Source organism: Balearica regulorum, chromosome 11, assembly GCF_011004875.1.
Source record: "Balearica regulorum gibbericeps isolate bBalReg1 chromosome 11, bBalReg1.pri, whole genome shotgun sequence".
In the NCBI taxonomy this organism is placed as follows: Eukaryota; Metazoa; Chordata; class Aves; order Gruiformes; family Gruidae; genus Balearica; species Balearica regulorum.
The window spans coordinates 20892623-20904691 of record NC_046194.1 but is presented as its reverse complement, the minus strand read 5'-3'; the positions used below and the strand labels follow the sequence as shown (position 1 = coordinate 20904691).

The 12069-nt window shown below is 40.3% G+C and overlaps 1 protein-coding gene across 2 annotated transcripts in view; it reads left to right on the top strand.

The window, feature by feature from the left end:
• Window positions 1–11730, top strand: part of DCX (doublecortin) — a 122877-nt gene extending 111147 nt beyond the window's left edge. For both annotated transcript variants that reach the window (XM_010302347.2, XM_075763642.1), the window contains 2 exons: window positions 8038–8132; window positions 10714–11730. In XM_010302347.2, coding sequence (XP_010300649.1) covers window positions 8038–8132; window positions 10714–10770 — 152 coding nt within the window. In that variant the 3' untranslated portion in view covers window positions 10771–11730. The remainder of the gene's footprint in view (window positions 1–8037; window positions 8133–10713) is intronic.
• The last annotated feature ends 339 nt before the right edge of the window (window positions 11731–12069 follow it).

Below are 12069 nucleotides of genomic sequence, written 5' to 3'. Positions count from 1 at the left end.
GGTACATTGAAGGCATGATTGAAAATACGTTGTCGTTTTACAAAAAAAACCAACTCCCATTCAATGATCTGGGAGTCAGCTCATATATATATGAGTTGTGAAACAGCATTTAAACCTTCTCCATAAGCATCAGGTGCTAATTCCCATCAGAACTAGACTTTATTGCATGAACATATAGTCTAATGTGAAATGGCAACTATTGTGTTCCTGATTTTAACTGATTGAATGACTCACAGGAACAAAATGGTGAGTCATCTGATGAAGTTTAATGAACACAGTTAGTAGAGCCTTTCAGAAGGAGATTAAAATAACCAGTAATGCTGAACAATAGCCAGCTCCTGGAGTTAAGGCCAGTAATGAAGGACAAATCAGGTTTCTTTAATCCATCTAGACAAGGGTCTTTCGTACTTTCCTGTGATTTCAATGCAGGAAAAAAAAAAAAAAAGGCAGCCTGTCCTGCTTAATGAGAATAAAAAAATGCCTGAACTCTTTCAGTGCTGGAAAGGTAATCAAAGACAGTTGTTTTCTCAGGACAGAGAGAAAAAAAGAATACCAGCTTGTGTTCTTGTCCCTTGAATTTGTAATAAAGAAAGTGGGTCTACACATTACTTAAGAGTCAATATTTACATAAACAATCAACAGGCTTAGCTGGATTTTGAAGTTATTGCATTAAAAAGGCAAGGAATACTGAATGAAGCCTGATTAATAAAAGATGATCTGACCCATTTTTTTTCAGCATTCTCACCTATTTCATTTTTCAAAGGATTTAAAAGCAGATTTATTTCAAGTATATTAAATATTTTTGCTATGTGTTTGATCTCCTACCCATTTGTACCTTCTGTCTTTGGTGTCTTTCACTCTGCTATGGTTGTCACATCAGAAATTGGAGTTTCCTTGATTCTCTGTTATTAGTTTCTGTTCTTTTCAGTTCTTTTCCATGTAGGTTTCTGTATCATTTTCTCCACCATCGTCTCTAAGGCCATTGTGACATATACACAGCTCTGCAATCCACCCATGGAATCACGTACAGGAAAGAGCTTCAAGGCTCTTTATTTGGGGCTTTTTGCGTATTCTGAAAGCATTTGGAGAATAATATTGCTAAAATCAAAGCTATTATCTCACAGATTGCCAGAGACAAAAGACATCTCCAGCAGCAGAATGGCCGCAGCATGTGCTCCAGACCTTCCAACTGGGGCAAGCCCCATTCTCGCAAGGCCAGGCCACGATGTACACTCCCGTGGACCAGAGGCTGCTCCAGCAACCTGCACGCTCTCTAACGGGTTCAGTCCTGCCGCAGTAAACTGTCAGGTTATGCAGGTGAAGGAATACAACTGTGTGGCCTGATGCTGTGTTAGCCATCGTCACAGACTGTGTAGATCCCCATCTAAGTTGATTTGTCACCCTGGAAGCTTTCTATGTAGGGATCTGCCTTCAGTGCCAGGTGATCTCCATTCATCTTTGATATTCCTTGCTCCTTCTGGTTTTGGCTATGGATGTAGTGATCTACTTCTCAATGGGAAATGTAGATCCACGTATAACTATCTTTCTGGGAGAGCCATAGAGAGAGCGTACTGCTGGCTGGAGTCCAGTTTCCCCTGATGGCACCCAAAGCTTTGTTCCTGACTGTGGTCTCTGGGGCCACCTCTGAGTCAGAACAACAGCAGAATATAGAAGGAAATATATGTAGCAAGTCTGTAAATCTAGCACTGAAAGGGAAGCAGCTTCTAAGCCATTTAATTGCTGCTATCACCAGCTAGATGTGAGCTGTAATGTATTCTTTGACTGTCTTGTTACAGCAGTCCTGGTAGTAAGCCATCTACGTAAGTGGTCAGCTCCCATTCCAAAATAACAAGGATTAACGTGGAGCAACAAAGAAGAGATAAACAAAATATTTTGTTAAAAAACATCAGGACAAAAGGCCGTGCATGGAAGTGCAACCCCACAGAGAGTGCCAGCTCCCAGCTGCAGCCATTGGAGTTCACTGGTTGAATTGCTACCTTCTGCCGGAGGTTATTTGCCTCCTGCCTAGATGTGTCATGGCCTCGCTGTGAAAAGCTCAATTCCCTCTAGGCAGTCGGAGCCCTTCAGCTCCAAGGATATTCAAAAAAGGAGGTCGCTAATCCACAAAAACATGTTAAACACTTTTTTTTTGGCATGGTACTTTTATCTCTTTATTTACCATGCAGTCATTTAAATGAATGGATGAATGAAAATGAAATTAATGAATGAATGAAAATGAAATGAATGAATGAAGAAGTGTCTTGCTGTAAGCAGATGGTAACAGACCACAGTCTTTATATTCCCAAGGGGATTCCTTTCTTCCTTCTCTCATTAACCCCCAACCCATACATATACCTTCTCAGCAATGCCAGTGTATTTGTTTTGATCCAGCTATTCCTCCAGACACTCTGCTGATCATTCCGTCATAGGGCTCTTTTCACCTCTTGGTTCAGTCTGACTGGAAGGCGCTGGCTGCTCTGCCAGCAGTTCCCACTGGGTATCCAATATATCCTTTATTTTTCCATCTCTTTGGTGCTGGAGTTGTGATGCAGTCTTTCATCTATATCCTCCACCTAACTCCCCCAAAATGTTGCTTCCAGCAAGGTGGGGTTAGCAAAATACATCAGGATTTTTCTTCTCCCTCTACAAGAATGTATCCAAGTGCCTTTTCTCTTCAGCTAGTAGAGCTGAACTAGTTTCTCATATATCAGGTGTGAAATGAGGCTGGAAGGGATTGGTGTCTCTATCTGGCCTTAGTTGAGCTTGGGTTGTTGTGTTTTGGTATGGACTGAACATGCTAAGCAAGTCATAAGCAAATTAGAGAAAATCCAGAAGAAATGTCCTAGGGTTCAGAAAGGTTGAAGGAAATGGACTGATTCATCTTAGAAAAAAGGAAGATTGAGAAGGGACAATTTAACACTCTTCAGATGCACCTGAAGTATTAAAAAAGGATAAGGCTCAATTTTCCTGTGTGTTTGTTGGGAATAGGACAGGATATTGGTTTAATCTTTAATAAGAGACATACAGATCAGATAATAGGAACACTTTTCAATTATAAGCATCTTAATCACTGAAGCAGGTCTCTTATGGAGCTTGTGAATCCCTGCCAGACTTGGTGCTTTTAAAAAAGAAGATCTCTACTGGGGATAACCCAAGTAAATCTGATCCAAATTTAGAGCACAGAATTGGAGTTACAAACTTCTATGGTTATTTCTAGCCTCTGTATTTCTTTCTATGAAGTCAGCTTTGCTAAATGACATAGCTTAGAGCAATAAAATCCAGACTAAACTACACCATCCAATTCCTCCTCCTAACATGACAGAGGAAAACTGGGCATAAGGAGATAAGTCTCTGTGCTGCTACTATGGTCCATGAGATTTAAATGGGGTAGGGTCAGCATGAAGTTTGGCAAATTTTCTTTTAAGAGACAACTCCAATAAGAAGTGAAACGAAACAAAAGATGGAGCTAAATGTCAGGGGAGAAATAGAAGGGAGAAAATAATGATCTCATTTGCCATTACTTCTTTGTTATAAAAATATGACTTTATCTTACAGTAACTCACATAACAAACAAGGGTTCCGTTGTATAAATACATGTGCTGTGATAGGAGAGTTTATGATTTTTAAAACCAGCATGATCGAAGGACTCTTTGCAGTACAGAGCCACAGGTACCTGAGCTAAAATTTGAAAATGTCTTTCCCCAGCTTTGCCTTGATTTGGCTCGGGGCTCTCAGGCACTGCTGCAGGACTTTCATTTCTCAGTCCTCTAATGGAAGGGTTTGGGTAGAGGGACAAAAGCATATTCACAGGGCAGCAGCAATTAGCAAAACAGATACAGAACGTCAGTCTGTCCTGACTGCAGATCTGGCTCCCCAGGGTCATTATAGATGAATGTGTTAAAAAGGCAGCAGATGTCTTTTGGATTGCACACAAGATAGAGCAGCTTGATATCCCCCTCGCACTCACGTTCTGCTAGCTGACAATCCACAGTACGCATCCAGCGTAGAGATCACCCTCACAAAACGTGATGAGAAGAGGGTGCCAGCACTGCAGAGCTGAGCGCCTGGAAGTTAGGAGGTGCCTGAGCAAAGGATGCCTGTGCAATCTGAATTCTTCCACTCCTGAATAAACACTACAATGGAGTCTTTATTTTTCCCACAGGCTCCTCTGTCCTGGAGGGCAGGATGGCTTGTGCTCACTAAATAAGCCGCTATTTCTATATTTGCTTTATGCTGTCCTTGTTCTGGTTGTTGCCTCTCTTTGTTTTCTTGGTGACACTTCAAACCCTGACCCGGAGACAAAACTATCCACATATTTCATTTTCTTTCTCTCACTCTTGTGATGCATGAGCAGGTGCTCCTCAAATTAGGAACTCATCTGCAGAACCCTAGGAACCCCAATGGAGAAAGGAGTATTAGCCTTATTTTACAAACTGACAGAAAAAGAGGTATCTCCATGCATTTTGAGCACTCACTGTGATCCTTGGGCTCTGCTTTTTCTAGTTCTGTTCATTGACAGAAATGCGAGTTCAAAAGGTTATTTGAATAATAACTCACTAACCTCATTTACAGGGCTTGGTGCTTGTCATTGCTGGAAATTCAGATCCAGAGTCCCAGTCATCCAAACAAACCTGAGTAACACTCAAGGAACAACTGCATATGAGAAATTTGGCTAAAATATCTGTGGGAGAAGCAGGCAGAGAATTCAGTTTACCTGGATCTCTCATAGCTATCTCAAACATGACATTATGCTATATTCTCCATCCTCTCTCTCATTTGCTGGATAAGCCTGATTTATCCCCCGAGTGCAAATTGTCTTGTGCACTGAAGGAGGTAAGGATCCCGTGAAACAAGGTAGTGCATGTGTTCATGCAATTAAAGGATGTGTCATATGCACAAAGGGGCTTTAACGTAAATTGAGGTTGCAAAGGAAATGCAATGACATAAGTAAGACATAACACACAAACAATAACAGAGTGGAAAAAAACCAAATGAATTAAAATGAAAGCTGGTTATAAAGAATGGTTTCCAATAGCTGAGCTTGTGTGAGATCCTTAGCTACCATAAGTCATTGGCAGATTTTAGTGGAGCAGCAGCATTACACACCACCTGGGATCTGCTCTTTGCCTCTTGTTATTTTCTTGCATTTAAGTTTAAAAGAAATGGACGCAAATTTGATTATGAACACTATTCTTCATTATCAGACACAAAGAAAATTAAGCTGAGCTTCTTAATTGTTGCTCCTGCTGCAAAACTGTTTGTGAGTATTTGTAATGATACGCATCCGTCTCATTGGATTTCTGATACGGATGTCACATCTGTTTTTTCATTGGTGCTCATAAAATATTAACATCCCTGCTGTAGCACTTAAAAGTCTCATTGTATTAGGGAATTTATGTCCTTCCCTGCAGCAGTTACATCTATTTGCTGCACACCGACTATTAGCCGTTCTTCCAGTCTTCCTGTTTGTGGAAGGGAAATTTGGGGTTCTTGTAGAGTTGTTAAGTGGCATTCTTCATCTTGGGAAGGATTACCTCCTGCCTCAGGATCAGTGGCAATTGGAAATGAGGAAAGAAACAGGTATTTTAGAAATGAGAGATGGATTCTAGCTAATACAGATTATATTAGTACTATTGTACCCCACATTTTCTTTAATAGAAAACACAAAGTCACTTGGTTTAAAAAAAAAAAAAAAAAAAGATATCCAAGTTCTTTTTTTCTGAATTGCCTTCATTATATGGCATATAGTTAGTGAACTCTACTTTTTTTTCCCGGAAACCTCGAGGGCAGCTCACTTTGTAGAACTGGATGTGAAAAGTGGCACATCGCAGTGCAGGGACCCGTGCAGAACAGTTTCTGGGTTTCCATAACTAGTGTTTGCACCCCGCCAATAAAGAATGGTCCGAGTGGAATGAGGAGGTGAAGGGTCGTTCTGTTCCCCAATTATCTGTAAATCATTATTTTTACTACCTTTTAAGAAATACCTATTTCCTCAGTGAGGTGCATTTGTAATGGGAAAAAAGCTATCTGTGATGAATAGCCTCCTCTTCCCAGCGGTGCCTTCTGCATAGAAATGGTGGATATGAAGACAGGGCCCACCTCACCATCAATCTATTGAGTCTGAGCTGCTTTAACACGCCAGCAGCTCCTCCTTTGTCCTGTGGCTTAGAGCACGTGTTTCTTGAATTTACGTGTATGACCTCTGCATTGGGCCGGTGATACTCCGAACCTTCACTGCTCCCCTCTTTCTCACAAGAAGATAACAGAGAAGAGGAACGAGGTTGTCTCAGGCATTAAAGCAAGAGTTATGCTGGTTTTGCTCTTAAAAATACAACACTCGCACACCTTCTTCTTACTGTATCATACTTTATACATTTCGTAGGTCTCCTCCAGACACTCCGCTACTTGCTCAATTTTAAGTAACTGATTTGCATATTCAGGTATTACAATTGAAAGCCTAAGTCCCATATGCTGAAATCATCCATCCTCCAGTACTCTTTACAGTTAGAATAATGGTATAGACAGAGATATTGGATGCTTGGAGAGCAGGACAACAAGCCTGGATCATTATATGCTTGTCTTAGTCTCTCTGTGTGAAACATCAACGCAGTTAAGAATGTTTTCTTTAAAAGGGGTAGGGATTTGTGTAGTTATCTGGAGGGCTGGCAACGCTACCGCCATTTAAGGAAGTGACAATCAAAATATTTGGGGTTTAGTTTTGTGGCTTGTGCTGAATATGTTAACATCTGGAGTAGGTTTTGGAAATGTCACTTTCTGTAGACTTGATTTGGATACATAGTTTGATGCTCATAAGGCCTCCAGCTTGCTGCTGCTTGGATTGCAAAAAGAAAAGGCCAGAAAAAATAATATACTTGGACACAGCCAGCATGAGCTTGAATTTCCTTCCCTCAAGTAATGCTGCTTGTGCTGATAGAACTATGTGTTTACAACTCCTGCTAAGAAGAAGGTCTGTATCCCTGGAGTGGATACACAATCTATGAATGGCCAAGTTCACTAGGCGTAAGTATGTCCTTATGAAAGATGTATTGTGACACCTGGCAGTTATCAAAGACATTAACTTACTTCAAAGAACATCAGTGGTAGGAAAAAAATAATTTATCCTTATTCCATTTTGTTTCCCTTCACTTTTCTGCATAATATGCTATCTACTTTTTAGTCGAGTAAATGCATAATCCCTTGCCCTGACTCAGAGCTGGGGCCCTTCACTTTAACTAAAAGCCAGGTCCATGGAGGCCTCAATGAATCACCAAAAGCCAATTGGTTTAAACGAATCATATATTTTTAAATGGAGAATAACTATGTTTTCTTCAAAGCAACATGAACAAACAAAGCAACCCAAAAGGCCAGATTTTATCTTTGCAAGAGCATCGTCGCTTGATGCGATTCTCCTGGTGGACCACGTTCAGTTCTCTGGTGCAGGCAGTGGAGGAACAGCAGAGCCGCCTTTGGCCCCTCCACTGAGAGGTGGACAGGGACGTGCCACCCCATGCTTACACCAGGCCTTCAGAAGGGCTCTTGTGGTCATTTAATCCCAGCCACAGCTAACTACATCCCGGGCATTCCAGGCAGCTGTTTGTCTAATTTGTAATGTGTATATCTGACATTTAACATTCCTTGTGTAGGATCCAGAATATCTGCAGCCTCTGGTGTCTACTCATGCCCTTAAAGCCATGTGGTTTCAGTTGTGTTAAACTGTTTGGGAACATCGAAATTATCTTTCTGTTTTTCTGATGATGTACATTGTGGATCAATTTGGTGAATATTTGTAGTGTAAAATATTGCTCTTTTGATATATTTTGTATTTCACTGTATTTTACAGTCTATTATCCCAAACAGCTGAAAGCCTTAAGTTGGGTGAATAGCCATGCTGTTCACTTGGGTTTTTTCTCCTGCCTAACATGATTAAACTACAGCGTTCCTGTGTTAAATGTTTGGATACCTTCCGTTTTCCCAAAGGGGAAAGAAAATCTTCCTCTTGCTTGTCCAACTGCTAGCTTCTGTTTTGTTTTCTGACAGCAAATGGGACCTCAAGCAGTCAGCTGTCTACACCCAAATCAAAGCAGTCCCCGATCTCCACACCTACCAGCCCAGGGAGCCTCCGTAAGCACAAGGTATTACGTTTCTTATACCTTACTACATCTGTTTCTACTTAGATTTGTAGAACATTTAAGTCATAGCCATATTCTCTGGAAGCACAACTCCTTATGTTGAAACAGTGGAGAATTTGGCCCGTTACCCAAAAGCATTGTCATTTCGGGCTCTAGCAAGATGGTGAACAACAAATCATTGGCCTGTTTCTTCCACCTGAGTTATTAATGTGTGCTGGAGATCATCCATATGGATCAGAAGAGGTAACTTAACCCTGAGTTTGTATCACTATTTGAAAAAGTTCACAAGTTATTGATGGTTACGATCTTCATATAAATCCTCCTCTCTCGAAAAGCCGGAAGTGCTGGCAAACCTGGTCCATTAAACACCAGAAGAAATGTAAATGTTACTGAGGTTCTAAGACATCACTTTAATGATGCTTTTCAAAGATTTTTTTTTTTTAATTATTTAAGGCCATGCTCTGTTTTACAGGAAAGAAGTGATTTTTTACAGCTGGTGTAACAATTGTGTTCTGGTACAGTAGCTGTTTTTCCTGGTAACAAACAGGGTGTCTAGTAGAGATCAGTAAACCTGGGCTGGCTCCTAGATAATTCATGTATTGATTTATTTAAAAGGCATAGCAGCAGTCACAGCTTTTTCTGTTCCTGTTATTCAGTGCCATTCTGCGCTGAGTCCAGATTGTCATTTCCACGGGCTTTCTCATTTCTGGAATAGCCACAGTGTTGCTTCCAACAGTCTTTAATTGATACAGAGATTGGAACTTGGACATAAATGTAAGTGTGAGGGGAGGTCAGTGGGATTTCTCTTTAGCAATCAGAATGTACCTCTCAGCCCGAGGATGGCTTTGAAAACATTGACTTGAAATTCTGGAAGAATAATTAAAAAATTCTGATAGTGGCGAGGTTTTGCAGTCAGCCAGCCACATGTAATCCACTGTGGCCTGGATTGCACAGGATGAACTCATTTTGTTGGAGGATTACGTGAGGAGTGGTAGCAGCAGCTGGACTACAGTTGTTATGATGGTGGAACCGAGAAGTCAATGGGAAGAATCCCCAAAAGTCCCAATGGGCTTTGGATTACACCTCTAACATGTAAGATTTTGCATCACAGACCATTGGATGTGGGGTTGAATGGTACTGAGGGAGCCTGGGATGGATTTTTGGCTTCTCAAAAATCAGATCTTTAAAATATTCCCAACATATGGAGAGGCTGTAGTTACTCAGCATTATTTGACTTTCTTTAACAAAGGCATAGCTGAATCCAAATGAAATCTGTTTTCCTCAGGACTTCACTCTGATCTCAGCTGCTTAGTCTAAGTCTGAGGAAATGCACCAATTTTAAGACAGTGGATCCAGATTTATTATTAATTTATAATTGAGAACAGAATCTGGCTCATAGTCTGAATTCAACAATTGCATGTGTGTATTTCAGCAAAAGTAATGCTGTAAACTGCACCCCTTGCTTCAGCCATCAAGGACCTGAAATATTTTCCAAACATTATCTCATTTAGGACTTTGGAGATGAGTATTTGCTTCCTGGTAAAGACAAGTAAAACTCACCTTCTTTAATGTTTTATGTATGTTTTCAGCTGGCTGATTTATGACCTTTCCAGTGAAGCCCCTAGAACATTTGTAATAGATGGTGACTGCTGAGGGCAAAGCCAATCCATCTATGAGCTTCTCCACTAACCTAAGCCAATCAGCAAGCACAAGTGTAGCATTTCAGGTTGCCAGAATATTCATGCATCACTGTCTTCCTCCCAGGAGCAATTTCTTGCTTATGATGACATCACTTTTCTTTTTTCCCCTCTAAAGCTCAAGTGATAAACGCTTAGGTTGAGTTCACCACAAAGTCATATTTTACCTCTTCTTATATCAAGATGGTTGTGAATTTTCTTTCTGCGTATTTGGGCTTTTCTTCATTTTGCTCACAGTTACCCTGTGTGTGGGTCAAAGTTCAAAAAGGTCCGAGGAGAGCTTTAGCCCTTGAGCAGGTTTGTGTAACTAGTTCCATGCAGAACTTTAAGGAAGCGGAATAAGATGGTTACCTCAGATAGGGACCATGGAAAATCTTTAAATTCAACATTTGAGCCAAATAATAAATGTGGGATTAATTTCTTAACTGTTCTAATCGATCAGACATGACTTGAAATAAAGAATAAATCATGGAACATGTGCTTTTCCTAGAGATTTGTCCTAAGGGTGTCTGTCAAATCAAGGTAAGACTTTATTGTGGACTTAGGTTCAGAGAAACCTGTTTAAGGAAAGTTCCTGCTCTTTCACGCATGTGCTATAATGGACACATTGATCCAGATGCAATAAAAAAATACTTCTCAAACTTATCCCTGAACAGTCATCTTTCTTCTCGTACCAAGATTCTCTTACTCCACTGTGCAAGCAACCTGCCTTGATTTTAGCCTTGAACTACCTGGACAACTGGTCAGCCCGTCCAGTAACCAGTGCATGAGCCTTCCACCCTGTCCCTACGAACTGCACGGAACCGGACCATTCGACTGGTTCCTTACGCATGACCAAAGGTGGAAACTGATTGTGTGAGTTAACATTTTCTTCTTTCTTCCCACAGGACTTGTATCTGCCTCTGTCTTTGGACGACTCTGATTCCCTTGGCGATTCCATGTAAAGCGACGCAAAGCTAAATGTCCATATTGCAAGCTATGTTTAAGATACAGTAGAGTACTTCTGCCAAAATAAGCAGATAGGTGACTGGTGCTTTCAAATCAGACAAAGGACACACAGTTTTATGTCATTTTTTTTCTGTGATTTATCCTCCGTGCCACAAATCAACACCTACCAGTCTATAGAGATAGAGGGATACCATTCTTCTCAGTTCTAGGGATGCAAAATGGACATTGCGAGCAATTTGGGGCCAATATGCCAATGATCCTGTGCATTTCCCATTTTCTTTTATTATCTCTTCTTCTGCTGCAACTGTTGTAATTTTCCTAGTGATAGTAAAGTAGCTCCCCTGAAAGTGTGCAAATGGATCACTTGCTGACCGATTTGCAAGCTCAAGTAGAGCAAATGATATTCTCCACTTGGCCAAACTGCCAGCGTTTGCCAGCTCACCTGCCCCACATTTGCAGCCCTGATTTTAGCACCTGCATACTAACTAGTACTGTTTTTCTTGTTGGAGGGCAGGAAGGGAAATGACTTACTAGTTTGATGCTTAATATGCCAGCAGAAGCTTGGATGAGATTGGGAACGATTGCATAAGATGTTAAGTAAGGTTAGTACAATCATGATTCAAATATTGAGATTTTTTTTTTTTTAATGATTAAGCAAAAAAAAAAAAAAAAAGAAAAAAGTCAGCTGAGTTATCTGGAGCGGAACACCTTTCACATCTGATCCAAAGATACTGCTAGCTGGTAACAAATTTTTATACCTACCCTATGGTATCTCTCTATCTCTGTTTGTAACAGTAATGCCTTGTGAACAGCCAACACTGAAAACACTGTGAAAATTTGTTTTCAGGTTTGACACCCTATAGGTCACTTTTTATAGCAAAAAAATCAATACACTTTTTATAAAGGAAAACCTTGTATCTGTGTTTTGGGAGTAAGGATTCAAGCTCCTTCTTTTTTATAAAAGCTGGTAATTTTCTTTTGTTTAAAAAACACGTTCAGAAAAATGTACAAAAAAAACCAACCAACAACTGCAGAACAGTAATAACAACTCAGTTTGGAAATCTTGTCATCACTGCCAAAACAGACGCATGTAGGGGAAAAAAGGTCAATTCAAAATATTGAATGTTTTGATAGTTTTTGTAATGTTTCAGACTACATATTTGGTTTTTTACACTTCAGTATTCCTAACTATGGCCAGATTCTCTACTTATATAACAAATGGAATTTTGTGGTGTTCAAAAACCCGTCTTTTAAGAAACTCTTCTATCTGACAAAAACAAACTTACTGTATTTAG